General features: G+C 47.4%; 1 protein-coding gene across 1 annotated transcript in view; it reads left to right on the plus strand.

The window, feature by feature from the left end:
* The window catches only part of slc24a3 (solute carrier family 24 member 3), a 365,303-nt gene that overhangs the window by 25,080 nt on the left and 314,053 nt on the right, over positions 1 to 26,170 (plus strand). Inside the window, exon 2 of the mRNA XM_078230308.1 lies at positions 8,360 to 8,491. Coding sequence (XP_078086434.1) covers positions 8,360 to 8,491 — 132 coding nt within the window. The remainder of the gene's footprint in view (positions 1 to 8,359; positions 8,492 to 26,170) is intronic.

The raw sequence follows: 26,170 nt of genomic DNA on the forward strand, positions 1-26,170 counted from the left end.
GGCTCGAAGGGCTGAATGGCCTACTCCTGCTCCTCTTTCTTATGTTGACAGCCAATGAGGGATTGGAAACATGCCAGAGCCACTGGGACGGCACAGTGGCTTCCCAAAAGTGGGTGAGCATGACCTTACCTCCCAATGGGTTACTACTCATGGCATCCAAACTGTTCAGTCATGCTTGAAGCAGGTTTGGGACATTCCGTCGCCAACTATTCAACTCTCACTTGCTCTCACGTTCAGCAAACCACAGTCTGATCAATCAACTTCCCAACTGATTAATCATAGAATCCTTTCAGTGCAAAATGAGGCCATTCCGCCCATCGAGTCTGCACCGACCACAGTCCCAGCCAGGCCCTATTCCCATAACCCCACACACATTTACCCTGCTAATCCCCCAGATACTGGGGCCAATTTAGCATGGCCAATCCACCTAACCTGCATACCTTTGGACTGTGGGAAGAAACCGGAGGAAACCCACGCAGACATGGGGGGAACATGCAGATTCCATACAGACAGTGTGGTTTAAAGGTGGCGTAATGTTTATTTTGTTTGTGTCAGAAGTAGGGTTACATTAACACTGCAATGAAGTTGCTGTGAAAATCCCCTAGTCGCCACACTCCAGTGCCTGTTTGGGTACACTGAGGGAGAATTTAGCACGGCCAATGTACCTAACCAGCACATCTTTCAGACTGTGGGTTCCCATACAGACACGGGGAGAACGTGCAGACTCCACACAGACAGTGACCCAAGTCGGGACTCGAACCCGGCTCCCTGGCGCTGTGAGGCAGCAGTGCTAACCACTGTGCCACCATGCCGCCCACATGGAAATGGAGTCAAACCCGGAGATCAGCCACGATGGTGTTGAGTGGGAGGGCAGGCTCGATGGACCGTATGATCTACTTCTATTTCTAATGCTCTTATAACGATGATATGTAGCTTTGGACACTTGAATGCTGCAGTGCGCTTGCCTCACTCTTCCTGTTCCACTTCCTGAATTTTTCTTTCTGTCGCAGTTTTGAACAGTAGTCGTGCAAAATGTGTATTGTGCGACCATGGTCTAACAGTACGTTTGGACAAAAATAAATTCCACCCAAACACAAAGCTGAAAGCGATGACCGGGGTGTTATTGTACAGCTGGCCAGCGGCAATGTTGATGCAGCAGCAGAGGGAGGAATGTAACAGGAGCGCGCTAAGCCTGTGTACAAATAGCGGTGCTGGCTGTAACAGCTAGCTCACTTTGCTGAATCCTCACTCCAATAAGAACTGTGACAAAACAGCCCTTACACCATCCAACACAACAGAAACTCACTGTGTGTGAATCCACCAATGGGATGGTCAGTCTGGAACTGAGGGAAGATTTTAAAAGCAAGTTTCATAGAATCCCTACAGTGCAGAAGGAGGCCATTCAGCCCATCGAGTCTGCACCGACCACAATCCCACCCAGGTCCTATCCCCATAACCCCATGCATTTACCCTATCTCGTCCCCCTGACACTAAGGGGCAATTTAGCCTGGCCAATCCACCTAACCCCACAAATCTATGGAGTGTGGGAGGAAACCAGCGCAGTCACGGGGAGAACGTGCAAACTCCACACAGACAGTGACCCAAGCCGGGAAGCGAACCCTGGCGCTGTGAGGCAGCAGTGCTAACCACTGTGCCACCGTGCTGCCCACTCAGGGAATGGTGTATCAGCTCTGAAACTCATTCTCTTGCCTGGTGTCTGAAAAATTGTGGAAAGGTTCTAACTGGGATTGGATGTCAATTTGCAAAGGGACCCATGTGTTGGTCAAATGCTGCGAAGATTTAATTGACAGCCAGAACGTCGGGATTTTCCAGTTACAGGACATCCCATGATGGCATAGTTTTGCACATTCTGCCCGGGTTACATGGGTTTCCTCCGGGTGCTCCGGTTTCCTCCCACAGTCCAAAGATGTGTAGGTTAGGCAAATTGGCCATGCTAAATTGCCTCTTAGTGTCCCAAGATGGGTAGGTTAGCTGGATTTTAGCCATGCTAAATTGCCCCTTAGTGTCCGAAGATGGATAGTGAGGTAGATTAGCCATGGTAAATTGCCCCTTAGTGTCCCAAAATGGGTAGGTTAGGTGGATTAGCCATGCTAAATTGCCCCTTAGTGTCCCAAAATGGGTAGGTTAAGTGGATTAGCCATGCTAAATTGCCCCTTAGTGTCCGAAGATGGATAGTGAGGTAGATTAGCCATGGTAAATTGCCCCTTAGTGTCCCAAAATGGGTAGGTTAAGTGGATTAGCCATGGTAAATTGCCCCTTAGTGTCCCAAAATGGGTAGGTTAGGTGGATTAGCCATGCTAAATTGCCCCTTAGTGTCCCAGGATGGGTAGGTTAGGTGGATTAGCCATGGTAAATGTGTGGGGTTACCGGCATAGGACAGGGAAAACTGCCTGGGTAAGGTAACTCTGTCAGAGAGTCGGTGCAGACTCGATGGGCCGAATAGCCTCTTCTGCGCAGTAGAGATTCTATGATTGTTAGCAAACCAGTGGTGAGGGTGTGGTGTATGTTTGCGATCTAATGGTACGTACACAGTAAAGTGGCCATAGCAGAGGTCAGTGCACAATGGGCAGTGGCTTGGTGCAGTAGTTGAGGTGCTGGCCAGCTTCTCAGAGTACCTATATCTCCCTTTCTACATTCTCCATTTCACAGCCAATTACTGTACTCAATAAATTGTAAAGACTGAAATGGGCTGAGTCACTTTCTATCTGTCTTCTTGCTGCCCTCTGTCCCCTATTGCCAGCGACACCTCAGTATCCTTCAGAAACCCAGCGCAACTGCAAGAAAAACTGAAGGAATCGTGTCATGTGAGATATGGATTTGACGTAGGTGTCTGTGCTGTCCTGGTCTGTCTTGATCCCTCTGTGTCTGATCGCGCTGCCTTCAACCAACACATACTTCAGACACATTGGAAAGTGCCTTGTTGCTTTGTGCTGATCTTTTGAGGCAGCCTCCCTTCTCACGTTTGTACTGCGGTGGTCAATTCCGTATTAAACTTCAAATAAAAGAAAATACTGCAGATTGCTGGAAATCTGCCCTACAAATAAAATGCTGGACAACCTCAGCAGGTCTGGCAGCATCTATGGAGAGAGAAAAACTGTTAATGATTTGAGTCCCTATTGGGCGGCACGGTGGCACAGTGGTTAGCACTGCTGCCTCACAGCACCAGGGACCTGGGTTCAATTCCCGGCTCGGGTCACTGTCTGTGTGGAGTTTGCACATTCTCCCCGTGTCTGCGTGGGTTTCCTCCGGGTGCTCCGGTTTCCTCCCACAGTCTGAAAGATGTGCTGGTTAGGTGCATTGGCCGTGCTAAATTCTCCCTCCGTGTACCCGAACAGGGGCCGGAGTGTGCCGACTAGGGGATATTCACAGTAACTTCATTGCAGTGTTAATGTCAGCCTACTTGTGACTAATATATAAACTTAAAACCATGCCTCTTCTTCGGGACATTCTGATGAGGACTATGGGACTGGAAACGTTAACTCCGTCTCTCTCTTCACAGATGCTGCCAGACCTTTTGGGTTTTTCCAGCATTTTCTATATTAACCATCGTCTGGTGTGGCTCTGAGGCCTCACTCTGGCAGGGCAGTCTCTGCCACATTTGCTCCAAGGGGGAAGGCTAAGAGGGTGCACGATTCACCCCTTGTTTTCTCTGGGCCCTCTAATAGGGCAGCTGAGCTTTGTGTTTCCACTTGCCTCTTCCACTGCGCCTGCAATCAGCCTGCAGGATGTCAGTGCCTGTCTCCCAGTCGTCAGCATAAGGAGGTTCCTGTGGTGCAGTGGGTAGCACCCCTACCTCTGGACCGGAAGCTCCAGGTTCGAGCCCAGCACCAGGACTTGCTGGCCACTGTAGGTGCAATCATAACATGGTTCAATGGGTTGATAATCAGTTCAGGAATCCTTCCACCACTTCCCAGCCCCCATTATTCCCCAAAAAGGGAAATGAAAGTGTGTGAAGATAAGATATTGGAGCAGAATTAGGCCATTCGGCCATCACCTCTGCTCTGCCATTCAATCGTGGCTGATAGTTCCTCAACCCCATTCTCCCGCCTTTTCCCCGTAACCTTTGATCCCTTTCCCAATCAAGAACCTATCTGTCTCTGTCTTAAATACACTCAATGACCTGGCCTCCACTGCCTTCTGTGGCAATGAATTCCACAGATTCACCACTCTCTGGCTGAAGAAATTCCTCCTCATCTCGTTTCTGAAGAGTCATCCCTTTACTCTGAGGCTGGGCCCTTGGATCCTCGTCTTTACTACTGATGGAAACATCTTCCCCACATCCACTCTATCCAGGCCTTTCATTATTCTGTAAGTTTCAATGAGATTCCCCCTCATAGAAACCCTACAGTGCAGAAGGAGGCCATTCAGCCCATTGAGTCTGCACTGACAACAATCCCACCTAGGCTTTATCCCCCGCAACCTCTCATATTTACCCTGCTAATCCCTCTAACCTGCCCATCCCAGGATATTAAGGGGCAATTTAGCATGGCCAGTCAACCTAACCCGCACATCTTTGGAGTGTGGGAGGAAACCGGAGCACCCGGAAGAAACCCACGCAGACGCGGGGAGAACGTGCAAACTCCACACAGACAGTGACCCAAGCCGAGAATCGAACCCAGGTCTCTGGCGCTGTGAGGCAGTAGTGCTAAATACTGTGCCATCATGCTGCCCCCTTCTATACTCCATCGGGTATAGACCCAGAGTCCCCAAACGCTCCTCATACATCAAGCTTTTTAATTAGATATGCCAGAGAGCAGTTGCCAACTTGTTAATCCTGTGAGGAGCAAATCAATGGGGATGTCCCAATATTGACGGCTTAGAATTGATACAGTTTCTTTCTTTGTCAGTTTATTCGAATTTTGAAATAATTATTAATTGAAAACACCTTTTTAATGAAAGGTGTCAAAGATATGGCAAAATCATTTGACCCCCTAGGAGCTGAATTAATAAAATGACAGTCTCTTGTCTGTTGGCCGTGAGGACTCCTTGCGAGATGGGGCGACACAGTGGCACAGTGGTTAGCACTGCTGCCTCACAGCGCCAAGGACCCAGGTTCAATTTCCGACTCGGGGTCACTGTCTGTGTGGAGTTTGCACATTCTCCCCGTGTCTGCGTGGGTTTTGTCCAGGTCCTTCAGTTTCCTCCCACAGTCCAAAGATGTGCAGGTTGGGTGGATTTGCTATGCTAAATGCCCCTTAGTGTCAGAGGGACGAGCAGGGTAAATACGTGGGGCTACGGGGATAAGGCCTAGGTGGGATTGTGGTCGGAGCAGACTCAATGGGCGGAATGGCCTCCTTTTGCACTGTAGGATTCTATGTGTTTGGGCAGGTTTGTCCCTGTTACTCGTGGCTCTGGGTTAACAGGCTTTGTTGAATTCAGTTCAAATCAGCAGTTGCACTCAGTAACCACAGAATGACTGTTGTGGCAACTTGAAAGGATGTCACGCTGGAGGAAGGTATTGTCGAAGTAGAAGTGAATGAACTGTATTTACGTAGCACCTGAGCTCATCCTACGGATGTGACACAGAGATGTTATTATTGTACAACCTAACATGGCAGCCAGATTACTCTCAGTGAGTTCCACCATCGACGAATGAATGGTTGACAGGAAGGTCTGCTGTTGTTGGTGCTGTTAGTGAGATGTTGGCCTCAGCAGTGGTTAGCACTGCTACCTCACAGCGCCAGGGACCCGGGTTCGATTCCCAGCTTGGGTCACTGTCTGTGTGGAGTCTGCACGTTCTCCCCGTGTCTGCGTGGGTTTCCTCCAGTGTGGTAAACCACTGTTAGCTTATTACCTGTATATGTGACATGCCTGGACACATCCCTGCCGGCCCTACCCAAGACTCCTCCCCCCCCCGATCCAGGTATAAAGGCGACTGCTCCCCACCCCCCTGCCTCAGTCTGGACCAGTTCATCGGCATGGGTGTGCTCCAAGTCTTTTGCTCATAAAAGCCTATTTGTTCTTGCACACAGACTAGTCTTTGCTCGATTGATGGTGCATCATCCGGGTGCTCCGGTTTCCTCCCACAGTCTGAAAGACGTGCTGGTTAGGTGCTAAACTCTCCCTCAGTGTACCCGAACAGGCGTTGGAGTGTGGCGACTCGGGGATTTTCGCAGTAACTTCATTGCTGTGTTAATGTAAGCTGACTTGTGACACCAATAAATAAACTTTAGCTTTGCCCCTGGCCTGAGGTGTGTCGATCCTTCGGTTAAGCACTCAAAGGGGAGAGCAGACTGTGGTCATCTGAGCTGATGGAACCTTTATCCTTTACTGCATGATGGTCGAAAGGAAACATGAGATGTGCTTACTGAAAGCATGTTGTTGAATGAGATGGTTTGGAAGAGGCAATAATCTTAAACCAACAATAGTCATTTCAATGGAATAGCAAGCGTTAAGAGCAACAGATGTATCATCAGACAAGTCCAAGGTCGCTATGCTGAAATTCTAGACTACACCTTGAACATGGGCGGGTTTTTACTGCCTCATTTAGAGAAATACAGTGTAAGGGACTAAGCAAAACAAAACAGTTAGAACTGAAGCATTACGTCAAGTTAACACATTATTCCAGGCCCCACACATGTTGACTAGTAAATGACAAACTCAGGTCCGGATATGAGGAAGCATTTCCTCATGCAACGAGTTAAGAAATTCATCCATACAATGCAGAAAGAGGCCTTTCAGCCCATCAAGTCTGGACCGACTCTGAAACAGCATCTTATCCAGGCCATCTCAAGCCCTATCTCCGTAACCCCACATATTTAATCCCCCAACCTACACATCTTTGGACACTAAGGGGCAATTTAGCATGGTCAATCCACCTAATTTACACATCTTGGGACACAAGGGGCAATTTAGCACGGTCAATCCACCTAATTTACACATCTTGGGACACAAGGGGCAATTTAGCACGGTCAATCCACCTAATTTACACATCTTTGGACACTAAGGGGCAATTTAGCATGGCCAATCCACCTAACCTGTACATCTTTGGACACTAAGGGGCAATTTAGCATGGTCAATCCACCTAAATTACACATCTTGGGACACAAGGGGCAATTTAGCACGGTCAATCCACCTAACCTACCCATCTTTGGACTATGGGTGGAAACCGGAGCACCCGGAGAAAATCCACACAAACATGGGGAGAATGTGCAAACTCCACACAGGCAGTCACCCGAGGCCGGATTTGAACCCGGGTCCCTGGCGCTGTGAGGCCGCAGTGCTAACCACTGTGTCACCGTGCCACCCATGATTGTTAGTGCAGGGCAGTAGAGGGTGTAACTCTGGAATTATTGATCATGGAGGAAATGTTTGCAGTTGTGGCGGAGTCCAAAACCATTTCCCATAAATACAAAATCATATCTAATATATCTAGTAAAGAATAAAGGAGAAACCTCTTTGTCAGAGAGTGGTTAGAATGTGGCACTTGCTACCACAAAGAGTGGTTATGGTCAGCAGGCAGGATTTGATTTGATTTATTATTGTCACATGTATTAATATACAATGAAAAGTATTGTTTCTTGCACGCTATACAGACAAAGCATACCGTACGTAGAGAGGGAAAGGAGAGAGTGCAGAATGTAGTGTTACAGTCATAGCTAGGGTGTAGAGAAAGATCAACTTAGTGCGAGGTAGGTCCATTCAAGTCTAATGGCACCAGGAAAGAAGCTGTTCTTGTGTCGGTTGGTACGTGACCTCAGACTTTTGTATCTTTTTCCTGACGGAAGAAAGTGGAAGAGAGAATGTCCGGGGTGCGTGGGGTCCTTAATTATGCTGGCTGCTTTGCCGAGGCAGCGGGAAGTGTAGACAGAGTCGATGGATGGGAGGCTGGCTGTGTGATTGAAAGAAGTATTTGAGGGCAAGCTAGATAAATATAGGGAGGAAAAGATGTGAAAGACATATTGACGAAGTAGAAGGAGGCTCAGGTGGAGCATAAACATCGACCTGTTGTTGCCATTTGAGCACAGAACAGCACAGAACTATTGGGCCGAATGGCCTGTTTCTGTGCTGGAAAGTGCTGTGCAGCAAAGCAACTGGATGCTGTGTCTGGGGGTTTGGGAACGAGTGATTTCACAGATGGTTGAGCTAGATGGGCTGAATGGACTCTCACATACACTTAACTTCATAGTGTCTGCAAAGAACCCTACCCACAAACCAAATTCTGCCATTTATCTGTCAGTCTGTCCTGTAAACACAAGGAAGTGTTTATCGCTCACTTCCTTGCAAAGAAAATGGGGAAACTAAAAGTCAAAAATAGCCCCAAAAATGTCCCTGTATTCTAAGTTTTAAGAAGTTGGATGTTTCTTTGCATTTTAACCTTTGATATTGTTGTTCCCAGGCTATTACGTGGTGAGTTACACTTCCGAGATGGATGACAAGTGGATAGGCCGGAGACTGATGCAACACAGCAATGAGAACTCCACGGACACCAAGGCAACCTCACATCAATACAAGAACTGCACCGAGCCAGGTAGGAGAGACACCGGTTGCCCTCTGGGAAGACAAGTTCTTCAGAGAATGTTGAAATGTTGCTTGGCCTTGCATTGACTTTGTAGAGGGAGTGACGTGGTTTCTGTCAATACATACCTATCGTACCTCGGATGGATTGCATGTTACGCACGACTGTTAATAACTTCATTGCTCAAAGAAGTTGACCATATCCCCCCCTCTGAAAGAGAGGGAAATTCTGGAACATTTTCCTGAGGGACTCTTGTGTAGCCAAAGCCAGTGATTGGGTCACTTTGGTAGAGATTTAGAGGTCTATCAGTCATGGAAAAGTAAATGGACGAAACAAACACTACCATAAAAATATACATGAATATAAGTGTTGTGCACATCTGTATAGGTGTATGTGCACATCTGTGTATGTGCATGCACATCTGGGTGTATGTGCGTGCACATCTGGATGCATGTGAGTTCACATCTGGGTGTGTGGGTGTGCACATCTGGGTGTGTGGGTGTGCACATCTGGGTGTGTGGGCGTGCACATCTGGGTGTGTGGGCGTGCACATCTGGGTGTGTGGGCGTGCACATCTGGGTGTGTGGGCGTGCACATCTGGGTGTGTGGGCGTGCACATCTGGGTGTGTGGGCGTGCACCTCTGGGTGTGTGGGCGTGCACATCTGGGTGTGTGTGATAGAGTGGCCGTGGGGAAGATGTTTCCATCAGTAGGAGAGACTAGGATCCAAGGGCACAGCCTCAGAGTTTAGAACTGAGATGAGGAGGAATTTCTTCAGCCGGAGGGTGGTGAATCATTTCTTCAGCCAGAGGGTGGTGAATCATTGCCCCAGAAGGCTGTAAAGGCCAGGTCATTGAGTGTATTTAAGACAGATAGATAGGTTCTTGATTGGTAAGGGGATCAAAGGATACGGGGAAAAGGCAGGAGAATGGAGTTAAGAAACTTATCAGCCATGATTGAATGGTGGAGCAGACTCGATGGGCCAAATGGCCTAATCCTGCTCCTACATCTTATGGCCTTATGTGCACATCTGTGTGTATGTGTGCGCACATCTGTGTGTATGTACCCGCACATGTGTGTGTATGATGTTCTGGTGGAATTTCTGAGAGATTGTGGAGGATTATTTTAGCAATGACGAATAGCTAATGGTACTCTAGAAAACATTGGGCGCTCCTGTAAAGGAGTGAACAGTCATTTGAGTGTCTCAATCTGAAAGTGGTGTTTGTTAATTAATTATATCACCCATCTTTGACGATGTGAATGGATTGTGTTTTATTGAGATAAACTGAACCCCACAAGCATGCACTGCAATTGGGAAAATGGAGACTTGCCATAGTAACCAACGTGCTATTTCTGCAAAGAATAAATAGTCATCCATCAGCTAAACGGGCCCCATAAGCTGAAGCAGTGTGTTAAAGGAATAAAACAGCCTGAAATCATCTTTACCGCTCACCCTCAGAAACAGAAGCGCGCTGTGATATTCACGTGACAGAGTCCTGTGACGAATGGAGGCATAAGTAGCTTCTCTTTTTTCGATACTGGACTGGGTCTCGCTGCAGCAGGATATCTTTGCAGCATGCGCCATTCCTTAGAGATTCCTATTGCCCCCTTCAGCTGAAATTGTCATGGGGCAATGGCGAGAGGGGGATGGTGGGGAGGGGAGGGTGGGGCTGGGTGTGAGTGCACATTAGAAATGCCTGTCAGGAATATTGTACAGTGAAGCACCCTGTGCGTGTGTGTGTGTTTGTGTGTGTGTCTCCCAGCTTCAGACAGCAATCTGCTATACAGAAGAAGCTCATCATGGATGGCACAATGGCACAGTGGTTAGCACTGCCGCCTCACCGCGCCAGGGACCCGGGTTCAATTCTGGCCTTCGGTGACTGTGTAGAATTTGCACGTTCTCCCCCATATCTGCGTGGGTTTCCTCTGGCTACTCCGGTTTTCTCCCACACTCCAAAGATGTGCGGGTTAGGTTGATTGGCCATGCTAAATTTCCCCTAAGTGTCAGGGAGACTAGCATGGTAAATAATTTGATTTGATTTATCATTGTCACATGTATTAACATACAGTAAAAAGTATTGTTTCTTGCACGCCATACAGACAAAACATACCGTTCATAGAGAAGGAAAGGAGAGAGTGCAGAATGTAGTGTTACAGTCATAGCTAGGGTGTAGACAAAGATCAACTTAATGCGGGGTAGGGCCATTCAAAAGTCTGACAGCAGTAGGGAAGAAGCTATTCTTGAGTCGGTTGGTACGTGACCTCAGACTTTTGTATCTTTTTCCCGAACAAAGAAGGTGGAAGAGAGAATATCCGGGGTGCGTGGGATCCTTAATTATGCTGGCTGCTTTGCCGAGGCAGCGGGAAGTGTAGACAGAGTCAATGGATGGGAGGCTGGTTTGCGTGATGGATTGGGCTACATTCACGACCTCTTGCAGTCTTGGGCAGAGCAGGAGCCATACCAAGCTGTGATACAACCAGAAAGAATGCGTTCTATGGTGCATCTGTAAAAGTTGGTGAGAGTTGTAGCTGACATGCCAAATTTCCTTAATCTTCTGAGAAAGTAGAGGCGTTGGTGGGCTTTCTTAACTATAGTGTCGGCATGGGGGGACCAGGACAGGTTGTTGGTGATCTGGACACCTAAAAGCATGAAGCTCTCGACCCTTTCTACATCGTCCCCATTGATGTAGACAGGGGCATGTTCTCCTTTACGCTTCCTGAAGTCGATGACAATCTCCTTCATTTTGTTGACATTGAGGGCGAGATTATTGTTGCCGCACCAGTTCACCAGATTCTCTATCTCATTCCTGTACTCTGTCTCGTCATTGTTTGAGATCCGACCCACTACGGTGGAGTCATCAGCAAACTTGAAAATCGAGTTGGAGGGGAATTTGGCCGCACAGTCATAGGTGTACAAGGAGTATAGTCGGGTTATATGTAGGGTTGCTGGATAAGGCCTGGGTGGGATTGTTGTCGGTGCAGGCTCGATGGGCTGAATGGCCTCCTCCTGCACTGTAGGGATTCTATGAAATGTTTGACTGTGTTATGCAGCTGCTAAGAAGGCACAATGTGAACAAATTTCTCCTTTCGTGCCCCCGCTTGAGTTTACAATCTGTCAAACAACCAGTTTCCAATGCACAGGGTGGTAAGAGGAGGCGATTTTGTCTTAGACGCACCAATACTTATGAGCTTCTTTCTATGAGGAAGGATTTGGGGATTTTGTAACTGTGAGACGGAAGCGAGATCTCCAATCTATCTGGGTGTGTTTTCAGCGAGCAAGCTGCAGGAAAACAAGCGAATGTGTTTATTGTAAATAAGTGGAGTTCCTCAGGATCAAGTCTGCTGCAGTTACTGAAGCAGTCTGGTTATTCCAGCTTCCTTGCTGTCTTTCCTTCTTCTCTTTTGTCTTGTTTTCTTTAAGCGCCTTGTCTCTGAAGCCTCTCTGATAATGGTCAGGGTGGGGTTGGATACAGTTTTTTGCACTGGAGAAATGGGCTTCTTGCAAAACAATTGCGAGAACCACAATGGTTCACACATTGGAGCAGTTAGTATGACTTTTCTTCGGAAAGTTCAACTATTTTATATCTGCACACATTGCTGGTCACTTTATTGCTCCTTGAGCTAGGGTGAAGGGTTTTGCTGGAATTTTCCCCTTCCGCCTTCCACAGGAATCATAGCGAGTGGGACACGGACCATGCAAACGTCCGTTGACCTTGGGCAAGATTTTCCGGCCTTGGGACAAGCGTGGCCGTAAAATCCCGCCCATAGAGTTTTACAGCTTGGTAAGTGGCCCTTCAGCCCATCACGTCTGTGCTGGCCATCAAGCACCTACTGTTCTATTCCCATTTCCCAGCATTTTGTCTGTAGCCTTGAATGCTATGGTGTTCTGATTTGATTTGATTTCTTATTGTTACATGTATTAGTATACAGTGAAAAGTATTGTTTCTTGCGTGCTATACAGCCAAAGTATACCGTTCATAGAGAAGGAAAGGTGAGAGTGCAGAATGTAGTGTTACAGTCATAGCCAGGGTGTAGAGAAAGATCAACGTAATGCAAGGTAGGTCCATTCAGGGAAGAAGCTGTTCTTGAGTCGGTTGGTACATGTCCCCAGATGGAAGAAGGTGGAAGAGGATATGCCCGGGCTGCGTGGGGTCCTTGATTATGCTGGCTGCTTTGCCGAGGCAGCGGGAAGTGTAGACAGAGTCAATGGATGGGAGGCTGATTTGCGTGAATGGACCGGGCTTCATTCACGACCCTATAATTTTTTGCGGTCTCGGGCAGAGCAGGAGCCATACCAAGCTGTGATACAACCAGAAAGAATGCTTTCGATGGTACATCTGTAAAGGTTGGTGAGAGTCATAGCTCACATGCCAAATTTCCGAGTGCTGATCTAAATGCTTCTTAAATGTCGTGAGGTTTGCGGACCCTACCACCCTTTCAGGCAGTGAGTTCCAGATTCCCACCACCCGCTGGGCGAAAAGGTTTTTCCTGAAATCCCCTCTAAATTGCCTGCCGCTTATCTTAAATCTATACCCTGATTATTGACCCCTCTCCTGAGGGGAAAAGTGTCTTCGGATCTACCCTATCAACGCCCCTCATAATCTTGTACACCTCAATCAGGTCCCTCTTCAGCCTTCTCTGCTCCAAGGAAAACAACCCAAGCCCATCCAGCCTCTTTTCACAACTGAAACGCTCCAGCCCAGGCAACATCTTGGCGAATCTCCTCTGCACCCTCTCTTGTGGGCGCATGGTGGCACAGTGGTTAGCACTGTTGCCTCACAGCTCCAGGGACCCGGGTTCGATTCCCGGCTTGAGTCACTGTCTGTAGGGAGTCTGCACTTTCTCCCCGTGTCTGCGTGGGTTTCCTCCGGGTGCTCCAGTTTCCTCCCACAGTCCAAAGATATGCTGGCTAGGTACATTGGCCATGCTAAATTCTCCCTCAGTGTGCCCGAACAGGCGCCGGAGTGTGGCGACTAGGGGATTTTCACAGTAACTTCATTGCACTGTTAATGTAAGCCGACTTGTGACTAATAAATAAATAAACTTTAAACTAGTGTGATTCCATCCTTCCTATAGCGCAGCGACCAGAACGGCACACAGAACTTGAGCAAGTGTAGCGATCAATTCTAACAAGGAGGGTTTGCAGCCGTGGGAATCGGATTGGAAGAAAAATCTGTCACATTTTCTGGGAGGATCCTGGGGATGAGGAACGTCGCTATTCGGAAAACTGGAGAAGCTGGGATTATACTCCATTGAGCAGGGAAAGTTGAGGAATTTAGTGGAAGGCATCCAAAATTATGGAGTCTTTTTAGATGAGGCGAAACTGATTCCAATGGCAGAAGGCGTTGACTAATGGAGGACATGGATTTAAGAAAGAGGGAAGATGAGGGCTGAAATTTTCTGTCCGTTCACGTCCTGCCACCGGGAATGGAGAATTTGGCCAAATCTCCGCTCACTGCAGCGGGACTGGAGAATCCTAGCCGCGGGCGAGGATGGAGAATTCCAGCCTGTTTTTAGCGCAGCGAGTTATGATGATCTGGGATGTGCTGGCTGAAAGGGCGAAACTTCAACAATAATTATCAACAGGGAATATACTTGCAAAGGAAGTCAATCTCAGGCTGTGGGGAACGAGTGGGGGAGTGGGACTAATTGGGGCCCAATGGGCTGAGTGGCTGCCTCCTAACCGGAAGATCCTATGCTTCCAGCACCCTAAGGCTTTGACATCTAGTGTACATTACGGGTTCCATTCATTGAGATCTCGTTCCAGAGATCGGTTTACCTAAAGAGGATCTCTGAGCCTGCTAAGATGCATCTTGCAAAAATAACAGGGGTTGTAAATATTTATAAATCGTAAAATTGCATTCGGTTTTAATCACAAGTTGTAAATCCCAACAATCACATGCATTGATTGTACTTTTTATACATTGAAGTAATTAGGGGAGGCGATGGCCCAATGGGATTATTGCTGGATTGTTAATCCAGAAACTCAGCTAATGTTCTGGGACCTGGGTTCAAATCCTGTCACAGCAGAGGGTAGAATTTGAATTCAATAAAATTCACAGTCAAATGGACCAAAGACTAACGAATGCACCAGGTGTGAGATGATTTGCAATTACGAAGACAAGCTTAACAGGACTCAGGATTTTAAAAATAAATTCGTGGGACATGGGCATCGCTGGCTGGCCAGAACGTATTGCCCATCCCTAGTTGCCCTTGAGAAGGTGGTGGTGAGATTTGATTTGATCTGATTTATTATTGTCACATGTATTAGTATACAGTGAAAAGTATTGTTTGTTGCGCGCTATACAGACAAAACATACCGTTCATAGAGAAGGAAACAAGAGTGTGCAGAATGTAATGTTACAGTCATAGCTACGGTGTAGAGAAAGATCAACTTAATGCAAGGTAAGTCCATTCAAAAGTCTGACAGCAGCAGGGAAGAAGCTGTTCTTGAGTCGGTTGGTGCGTTACCTCAGACTTTTATATCTTTTTCCTGATGGAAGAGAGAATGTCTGGGGTGTGGGGGGTCGTTGATTATGCTGGCTGCTTTTGTGAGGCAGCAAATTGTGATTGTGAGGAGATTGTGGCAGAACTGGAGGGAAGCAAGGAGTTCCAGGGAATGGCAAAAGCCCCCCCTGAAGGCAGTGGAGACTCACTCAGAGTCACGCAGCACGCTTGACAACATGGGGTGGACGCCAATACATTTGGTGGCTGGTTAATGGATGGGAGGCTGGTTTGCGTGATGGATTAAAATACCTTCACGACCCTCTGGTGTTCCTTGCGGTCTTGGGCAGAGCAGGAGCCCATACCAAGCGGTGATACAACCAGGAAGAATGCTTTCTATGGTGCATCTGTAAAAGTTGGTGAGAGTCATAGCTGACGTGCCAAATTTCCTTAGTTTTCTGAGAAAGTCAGTGGGCTTTTTTGACTATAATGTCGGCATAGGGGAGACCAGGACAGGTTGTTGGTGATCTGGACACCTAAAAACTTGAAGCTCTCGACCATTTCTACTTTGTCCCCGTTGATGTAGACAGTGGTATGTTCTCCACTACACTTCCTGAAGTCGATGACTATCTCCTACATTTTGTTTAGCTGCCTTCTTGAAATGCTGCAGTCGGCGCGCTGTGAGGTATAGCTCCTGGATGGATGAGTAGGCTGTTGAGGAGGCACTCAAATTGGAGTGGATAAAACACCTCTCCTGTAACTTATCACACAGGGGATGACCATGATGAGGCAAATGAACAAGGGGAAGGATAAGTGAATTCATCTGCATTGTATAAAAAAGATGTGTCATGGGAGGCACGGTGGCACAGTGGTTAGCACTGCTGCCTCACAGCACCAGGGACCGGGATTCAATTCCCGGCTTAGGTCAATATCTGTGTGGAGTCTGCATGTTCTCTCTGTGTCTGCGTGGGTTTCCTCCGGGTGCCCCGGTTTCCTCCCACAGTCCAAAGGTGTGCCAGTTTGGTGTGTCCAAAGACGTGCAGGTTTGGTGGATTGGCCATGCTAAATTGCCCCTCAGTGTCCCAAGATGTGCAGGTTAGGTGGATTGGCCAAGCTAAATTACACTTTCGGGTCCCAAGATACATAGATCAGGAGGATTAGCGGGGTAAATACGTGGGGGTTATGGGGGTGGGGTCTGGGTAAGATGCTTCATCGGCAAGTCGGCGCAGACACAATGGGCCGAATGGCCTCCTTCTGTACTGTCGGGATTCTGTAGTTCTGTGAAACGTAAGTTAAGGACAACTGAACATGGTTTATTTTAGATGGTTTTATAATGCCACCATGTTGACTCACTGTTGTGTATATCTGTGTTGTGTAGGAGCTGGACAGGAATGGGTCGATCCCATGACACCACCATGGTGGATGCAGTGCGGATCAGATGTAATGTAGTCCAATCTGGCTGGAATCAGCAAGTGTTTATTATTCCGTCCTGCTATCGTAGCAATAACTGCTGCAAATATGTAGCCCAAATGTATCAGTCCTTTCTGGTTTACTGAGCCAGAAAGTAGCCCATTCAAAAAGGGGATCCTGCCATTTTGGATGGGCGATTGAACTTTTATTTTCCCCCAGTTCCATATTTTTAGATTTTTTTCATCTCGGTCAGGAAAGTGCGACCTCAAAACAAGAGAGCTGCTCTTGAAACTGGTGCGACAAGTTCCTCCTGATGGTGTATTGTTTGTCAGTGGTTACCAGTTAGTGTTGCGGTTCCGGGTCACAGTCTACCAGTTCCACCAGCCCCTGGATGCTGTCAGTCCCTCAACGGAAACTGGTTGCCCTAGGAGACGGTGTGCAAAAGCAAATTGTGGTGAAATAATGCTCATAATGAAAGGCCAAAGCAGATGTTTTAAGCCGAATTTAGCAGAGGAACAAGTACTAAAATGAGAAGCGTGAGTGATGCTGCTTATAGGATTGATGGGTTAAATGTGCTTCAGAAATGATTCTTAATGACGTGACGTGGATAATCTCGTGGAAGCAAAGTGGCCCGGTTATCAAACTGAGAGCACTCCCTCCAGCTCCTGGACTGGCTAAATCGCAACTCATTTCTGAAATGAAGAAGGGTACAAGCACACGATCGGCCCTCGACGCCCATGCCGATCGTGATGCCCTATCTAAACTATCAAAAAACCTTCTGCCCTTACTCGGTCCGTATCCCTCTATTCCCTCCCTATTCATGGACCCATCCAGATGCCTCTTTAATGTTGCTAATGTGCCTGCTTCCACTACCTTCTCTGGCAGCGCGTTCCAGGCCCCTCTCTGTGTGAAAAACTTCCACTGCTCATCTCCCTTAAACTTTCCCCCTCTCACCTTGAACCTGCCCCCCCTTGTAATTGACACTTCCACCTTTGGAAAAAGCCTCTGACTATCCACCTGAAGGATTAATTTACTCCAGCATCAATAACTGCCCTTCGAAAGAACATTATGATTTGATTTATTATTGTCACATGTATTAGTATACAGTGAAAAGTATTGTCTCTTGCGCAGTATACGGACAAAACACACCGTTCATAGAGTACATAGAGGAGAAGAAAGGACAGGATGCAGAATGTAGCGTTACAGTCATAGCTAGGGTGTAGAGAAAGATCAACTTCATCTCTGGTAGGTCCATTCAAAAGTCTGACAGCAGCAGGGAAGAAGCTGTTCTTGAGTGGGTTGGTACGTGACCTCAGACTTTTGTATCTTTTTCCTGACGGAAGAAGATGGAAGAGAGAATGTCCGGGGCGCGTGAGGTTTCTGAGGCAACAGGAAGTGTGGACAGAGTTAATGGATGGGGGGCTACATTTATGATGGACCGGGCTACATTCACAACCCTTTGTAGTTTTTTGCGGTCTTGGGCAGAGCAGGAGGCATACCAAGCTGTGATACATCCGAAAAGAATGCTTTCTATGGTGCATCTGTAAAAGTTGGTGAGAGTCATTGCGGACATGCTGAATTTACTTAGCCTCCTGATAAAGTAGAGGCATTAGTGAGCTTTCTTGACTATAGCATCGGCGTGAAGGGACCAGGACAGTTGGTTCAACAAACACTTTGGAACATGCCGAGATCACGAAAGGTGCAACAAAAATGAAATCTTCCTTTTATTCTTGTTTAGTTTCATTCCCTCCTGACTCTTATCATGTGTGGAGGCAGTGATGCTGTGGTACTGTCACTGGGATAGTAATCCAGAGACCCAGTGTAATGCTCTGGGGACCTGGGTTTGAATCCCACCACAGCATATGATGATTTGAATTCCATAAAAATCTGGACTTAAAAGTCTAATTGTTGTAAAAACCCAATGCCTCCACATTCTCAGAAACCTCCAAATAAACCTGTTGGACTTTAACCTGGTGTTGTGAGACTTCTTACTGTGCCCATCCCAGTCCAACACCGGCATCTCCACATCATCACTTTCTCAGAAGACTAAGGAAATTCGGTGTGTCCACGACAACTCTAACCAACTTTTACCATGCACCATTGAAAACATTTTTTCTGGTTGTATCACAGCTTGGTATGGCTCCTGCTCTGCCCAAGACCGCAAGAAATAACAAAGGGTCGTGAATGAAGCCCAGTCCAACACTCAAACCAGCCTCCCACCCATTGACTTTGTCTACATTTCCCGCTGCCTCGGAAAAGCAGCCAGCATAATTAAGGACCCCACGCACCCTGGACATTCTTCCATCGGGAAAAAGATACAAAGTCAGAGGTCACGTACCAACCGACTCAAGAACAGCTTCTTCCCTGCTGACATCAGACTTTTGAATGGACCTCCCTCGCATTAAGTTGATCTTTCTCTACACCCCAGCTATGACCATAACACTACATTCTGCACTCTCTCCTTTCCTTCTCTATGAATGGTATGCTTTGTCTGTATAGTGCGCAAGAAACAATAATTTTCACTGTATACCAAATACATGTGACAATAATAAATCAAATCAAATAATTCCCTTTCGGGAAGGAAATCTGCCTGAAATTACCCTGTCTGGCCTCCTTGTGACTCCGACAATCTGGTAGACTTTTCGAAACGATCTAACGAGCCACTCAGTTCAAGGGCAATTAGGGATGGGCAATAGATGCCCTTGCCAACAATGCCCACATCCTATGAATGAATAAAGACAATGATATTAGTCCTGAGGAATGAACTTCCAGATTTTGAATACCCCAGTATCTCCATTTAACATGGAATCATCTAGCACAGAAGGAAGCTGTTCAGCCCAGTGAACCTGTGCTATCCCCATGGTCCCACTCCCCTACTCTTTCTCCACTGACAGACGTTTAAGTATTTATTAAAACCCTTCCCGCTTGTATTGAATCTGCTTCCACCACCCTTTCAGATCAGAGCAACATGCAGCGTATGAACATTTCTCCACATCTCTAGACCCTGTCGAGTTTGCAGAATGAATTTGTCTCTCTTCTCACACACAGCAGCAAACACAGGAAAAGAGCTATTCCACCTCGACCCAGATTCTGTTCACTTTCACTTTGCCACCCTCTGACTGAGATGCAACAATTCAGGAAAGGAAGACTTGCATTTGTGTCGCAACTTTCGCAACAGAATCATAGAATCCCAGAAGAGGCCATTCAGCCCATCACTGACTCAGAGTATCTTGCCTCGGCCCTCTCCCATGCCCTATCCCCATAACCCCACGCATTTATCATGGTTAATCCATCTAACCTACACGTCTTGGGACACTAAGGGGCAATTTACCATGGCCAAGCCATGGAGGTTTTCGGCAGGTAGGTGATGAGTGGGGGGGCACACCTTGGCATGAGGAGGGTCTGCCGAGCTTTCTTTTGAAAAGATCCCTTCAGGCATGACTTTCCCCAGGGGGTGGGGTGCGTGAACCCTTGAAAATTCTAGTCCGACTTATGAAAATTGTGGAGGAATAGGACATGCCTGACTCCACAATCCGGCTAGGTTGGGAATGCCGGATCTGAGCTCCTGACATGAACCAGGCTGCCCCTTTGAAAGGCACTCCCAAGTCACCCCCAACTTGGGGAAAATAATTCCGTCCAATCGGGGTAAATTGAATCCCCCCACTATTGCACTTTCCCAGAGTCATCCTTCAACTGGCAAACCCCACAGTCTGTGCACACACACAATGTGGTATATTTAGGGCGGCACGGTGGCATAGTGGTTAGCACTGCTGCCTCACAATGCCAGGGAATCGGGTTCAATTCTGGCCTCGAGTCACTGTCTGTGTGGAGTCTGCATGTTCCCTGAGTGAGTTTCCTCTGCGTGCTCCGGTTTCCTCCCACAGTCTAAAGATGTGCGGGTTAGGTTGACTGGCCATGCTAAATTGACCCTAGCGTCAGGGGGATTAACAGGTTAAATGTTGCGAGAGTGGGGTCTGGGTGGGATTGTGGTCGGTGCAGACTCGATGGGCCGAATGGCCTCCTTCGGCACCGTGGGGATTCTATGATATTTACCTAATCCTTCGCTCAAGCAACCATCTTGGCGTGTTTAACATATACAGCAGGTGGTTTGGTTCCCTTATGCCATTCCGTCTTTGCAAGTTCAGAAGGTTGGAGCTTATCCAACGCTGAAGAGGCTGACCTGTGGTTTCCTGTTAATCGCTCAGTCAACTCGCAAGAGATATTATCATTCATGAGAGCAACCGACCATGATGGTTTTGGGGTTCATGTTTGCTTGAAGGGTGTGTGGCCCGTCTTAGGCCTACTCACTCAGGATGCATGCACGGCATCAGACTAATTTAGCTTCCCCCGTACAATTTCACTCTACACATGATCTGAATTTATTCTGAGAGAAAAACCATGACTCTTTGCCAAATTGCTCGCTGTGTTTTCAATGTGATAAAGATTTGCTAAGAACTAATAATTGTAAGTGTTGCTGGAAACCTGCAGTTACCTCAGGTTTAAAAGGAGCTTTTTTGGTTTTTTTTGCTCAGGAACTGTTGCTCCTTTGAATTTGGGCTTGGGGAGGAGAGGGGGTGATATTTGTGGCTGCGGGAGGAATGAGATGGTTGCACATGGGGAGGCAATGGCCCAGTGGTATTACCGCTCGACTATTAATCCAGAAACTCAGCTAACGTTTTGGGGATCCGTGTTCGAATCCTGCCATGGCAGATGATGGAATTTGAATTCAATAAAAAATATCTGGAATTAAAAGTCTGATGACGACCATGAAACCATTTGGGGCAGCACGGTGGCACAGTGGTTAGCACTGTTGCCTCACAGTGCCAGGGACCCGGGTTCGATTCCCGGCTTGGGTCACTGTCTGTGTGGAGTTTGCACATTTTCCCTGTGCCTTCGTTGGTGTGCTCCGGTTTCCTCCCACAGTCCAAAGATGTGCGGGTTAGGCGGATTGGCCATGCTAAATTGCCCCTTAGTGTCAGGGGGACCAGCTAAGGTAAATGCATGGAGTTATGGGGATTGTGGTCGGTGCAGACTCGATAGGCCGAATGGTCTCCTTCTGCACTGTAGAATTTTATGATTCTATGATTGTGGATTGTTGGAAAAACCCATCTGGTTCACTAATGTCCTTTAGGGAAGGAAATCTGCCGTCCTTACCTGGTCTGGCCTACATGTGACTCCAGAGCCACAGCAATGTGGTTGACTCTCAACTGCCCTTGGGCAACTAGGGATGGGCAATAAATACTGGCCAGCCAGTGACGCCCATGTCCCACGAACGAATTTTTAAAAAGCACCTTGTTGTGGAATGTGCCTTTGCAAAGACGGTCTGGAGAGAGGTGGGGTGGTATTTGTTGAAATTCATCCCGTGAAGTTCCGTGACGCAGGGCTCTGTGCTCTACAGGCTGTTCCAAGGGATGCACTCTGAGACAAACATGAATTGTGACTGGAGGGTCATCAACTCGGTGAAAGACACTCTTTGGTCTGCCCGAAACTTGCCGATCTTCCAGTGGAAAGAATTGTCCTCGACCGAGTGTTGGAGACTGGCACATTGCAAGGTGCTGAGGGAGGCACTCAAGTTTGGGGCAGCTGTTGCCAAGGCACCATGGGGAAAGGCCACTGTGTAAGGGGGGTCAGTTTAGGACAGAGTTGAGGAGGAACTTCTTCTCTCAGAGGGTGGTGAATCTCTGGAATTCTCTGCCCACTGAAGTGGTGGAGGCTCCCTCGTTGAATATGTTTAAATCACGGATAGATGGATTCCTGATCGGTAAGGGAATTAGGGGTTATAGGGATCAGGCGGGCAAGTGGAACTGATCCACTTCAGATCAGCCATGATCTTATTGAATGACGGGGCAGCTCGAGGGGCTAGATGGCCTACTCCTGCTCCTATTTCTTATGTTCTTATGTAAGGCCTTTCAGCCAATGTAGACCAAGGGGCTAGTAACTGGGAAAACGTCTCGGACTGTATATAACCTCTAATCTTGTGTAACTTTATTAAAGCACTACAAGGTGTGATGTGACCAATGTACATAGCTTTATAAAGAACTTTGGACTTGCATTGAAATGTATGTAATATTCTTAGACTGAACACAGGGTAGACTTTGATCTCAGGGAAAATGTAAATATGATCGCACTTTACTGTTACAATGATTGGAAATGTTTCTGTAATGTTTTTTGGATTATAAAGTATACTTTTGAAAAAAATTTCCACAATTTGATTTACTATTGTCACATGTATTAGTATACAGTGAAAAGTATTGTTTCTTGCGCGCTATACAGACAAAACATACCGTTCATAGAGAAGGAAAGGAGAGGGTGCAGAATGTAGTATTGGTTATAGCTAAGGTATAGAGAAAGGTCAACTTTTCCGCCCCGTCTCTCTTGACCCATGCTGGGGTTGGAAGCCAAGAGTACCCACACTCCCACAGGGTAGTCCCAGCATGCTCAACAACTCTCAGTCTCAGGCCTTAGGCCTTCACTATTCCTCACCTCGCACGCTCTGTTTGTCCCAGCCAGACTGCGGGAGGGTGGGGTGAGGAGGAGGGTGAGGGAGTGGGGTTTAATTTGAATCCTACCTGATGAAGTTGTGACTCGGAGGGCAAAGTTGCCAGTTAAACATCACAACCCTGGAGAAATGAAACCAGGGCTGATAGAGGCCTTGAGAGTGAATTTGCCGTGGGATCTCTGATAGCGGAGCGACGGCTGCGTCAGGTGAGACCAAAAGAAAAGTAGAATTGGCATCCAAGGTGAGGCCAACCTTCTCCCCCCCCTCCCCCTTGCCCCTCCCAACAACTCAATTTTAACCTCAAGGCAAACTGCATATTTAATAGATTTAATAATACTACAGTGCTGAAGGAGACCTTGGGGCCCATGGAGTCTGCACCAACTCTCACAGTGGTTAGCCCTCTTGCTTGCAGCGCCAGGGACCCAAGTTCGATTCCCGGCTTGGGTCACCATCTGTGTGTGTGTCTGCACATTCTCCCCGTGTCTGCGTGGGTTTCCTCCGGGTGCCCCAGTTTCCTCCCACAGTCCGAAAGACATGCTGGTTAGGATGCATTCGCCGTGCTAAATTCTCCCTCAGTGTACCCGAACGTGCGCCAGAGTGTGGCGAATAGGGGATTTTCACAGTAACTTCATTGCAGTGTTAATGTAAGCCTACTTGTGACACGCATAAATAAACTTTAAACTCTCTGACAGAGTATCTCAGTAAGAAATCTCACAACACCAGGTTAAAGTCCAACAGGTTTATTTGGTAGCAAATATCATAAGCTTTCGGAGCAGAGCTCCTTCGTCAGATGGAGTGGATATCTGTTCTCCAACAGTGCACAGACACAGAAATCAAGTTACAGAATATCTCACAGAGTATCTCACCCAGGCCCTCTCCCCTGCCCTATTTAACCTGTTGTGTTTTATCCCAGTCATTTTTGCTGACTAAAATGTAGCCCTGGACTTATTTATTTTATTCATTTTTTGATGTTGCTGGGTTTTCTCTCCCATCCTTAATTGCCCTTGAGAATGTGGTGGTGAGCTGCCCCTGCAGTCCATCTGGTGTAGCTAAACCCCCGGTGCTGTGAGGAAGGGAATTCCGGGATTTTGACCCAGTGACAGCGGAGGAACGGCCGATATGTTTCCAAGTCGGGATGTCGAACGGCTTGGAGGGGAGCTGTATGTGATGATATTCCCATGTATCTTTTGCTGTTGTCCTTCTAGGTGGCAGAGGTCATGGACTAGAAGGTGCTGTCGAAGGGTTGGTGTCTTCTGTAGGGTGCACACTGCTGCCACCGGTGGCCAAAGGAGTGAATGTTCCAGGTTGTGGGTGGTCAAGTGGGCTGCTTTATCCTGGATGGTGTCAAACCTCTTGAGTGTTGTTGGAGCTGCACCCATCCAGGCGACTGGAGACTATAAAACAATAAAACCAGAAAGAGCCCTCAAGCCTTTCACCCCGGCAGACATTCCCCGTGCCCCATATCGACACATATTCCCATAGTGCCTCATTCCTTCCTTTGCCAACCTATGCCCCTCTACCCATGCTCCACGTCCCAACTATACCAACTTAGTGCCAACTCATGCTAACCCATAACCCTTAACACCTTCCATGCCAACTCGCCCAGTATCCATCATGAACAGACCCCAGGAGCCATGCAGGGCAAGATGGCACAGTGGTTAGCACTGCTGCCTCACAGCGCCCGGGACCCAAGTTCAATTCTGGCCTCGAGTCACTGTCTGTGTGGAGTTTGCACATTGTCCCCGTGTCTGCGTGGGTTTCCTCCGGGTGCTCCGGTTTCCTCCCACAGTCCAAAGATGTGCGGGTTAGGTTGATTGGCTGTGCTAAATTAACCCTCATGTCAGGGGATTAGGAGGGAATAGGGCCTGGGTGGGATTGTGGTCGGTGCAGACTCAATGGGCCGAATGGCCTCCTTCTGCACTGCAGGGATTCTATTCTATGATTCTATCTATTACAGACTTCGCAATATTTTAACAAAACACTTGAATTGCTAAAAGCCCATTCAATACATTTAAATACTTAATCTCTTAGTGAGAAAAACATTTGCATTCGTAGCCCCACATCAACCACAGCTAATATCTTAATAACTACTTAGTTGTCAATCAAACTGTGATCTTACAGTTCCCAATGTAATAATCTTAGGTTGTGGAAGCAGTCAAGTAGAAATAATATTATATTATTATTAGTAGGCGGGTGTATGTCAACAGACATCGAGTGAAATCTAATGTAAGCAAGTTATTTTTTAGACTGTAGAATGGCTTTTTCAAAATTTAAAGGGCAGGAGATTTAAATGACTCAGCAACTTGACAGTTCCACTGAGCTGATCTACTTTTTACCCACACTCATGTCTGCCCTTAACAATCCCAAAGAGATGCCTGATATTGCCCAAAGGTTACCTCACCTCTCTACAGAACTCCAGTGGGTTTAGACATTTTCCCCCAAATGACCAAAGCCCACATTTTTTTTTTCTGAAACTGTGATGATCAAAAATTACTTCTTTGAAATGTGCCGCTGCCTCTATGAACTGTGGATGTGTGGAAAAAGTTCTGACCTCCCATTTTGGCCACCTCCCCTAACAAAATTAGTAGGTGCTGGGTTTGGGGAGGGGCTTCTACATTCCGGGCACTGCCACCATGTTGGCACAGGAACCCTTCCTTCTCAGTGGTAATTCAGGCCTCCGCTTGTACTCAGTTGCCTACCTTTTATCAAGTTAATCTTTCTCTACAATCTAGCTATGACTGTAACACTACATTCTGCATTCTCTCCTTTCCTTCTCCCCTGCATACTTTATGTACAGTATGCTTTGTCTGTATAGCGTGCAAGAAACAATACTTTTCACTGTATCCCAGAACAAAGAACAGCACAGGTACAGGCCCTTCGGCGCTCCAAGCCTGCGCCGATCATGATGCTTGCCTAAACTAAAATCCTATGCACTTACGGAGTCCGTATCCTTCCACTCCCATCCTATTCATGTATTTGTCTAGTTGCCCCTTTAAAAGCCGCTATCTCACCTGCTCCCACCACCTCCCCGGGCAGCGTTCCAGACATTCACCACCCTCTGTGTAAAAAAAACTTGCCTCTAAACTTTGCCCCTCGTCGTTGACTTTTCCACCCGAGGAAAGAACATCTGAGTATCCATGTCCATGCCACTCATAATCTCATAGATTTCTATCAGGTCACCCCTTAACCTCCGTCGTTCCAGTGAGAGCAAACCAAGTTTATCCAACCTCTCCTCATAGCTAATGCCCTCCAGACCAGGCAACATCCTGGTAATGCATGTGACAATAATGAATCAAATCAAGTCAGAAACATGGGGAAGGACCCTCTCCGCTGTGGTAC

The sequence above is a fragment of the Mustelus asterias genome, chromosome 15, assembly GCF_964213995.1.
Source record: "Mustelus asterias chromosome 15, sMusAst1.hap1.1, whole genome shotgun sequence".
In the NCBI taxonomy this organism is placed as follows: Eukaryota; Metazoa; Chordata; class Chondrichthyes; order Carcharhiniformes; family Triakidae; genus Mustelus; species Mustelus asterias.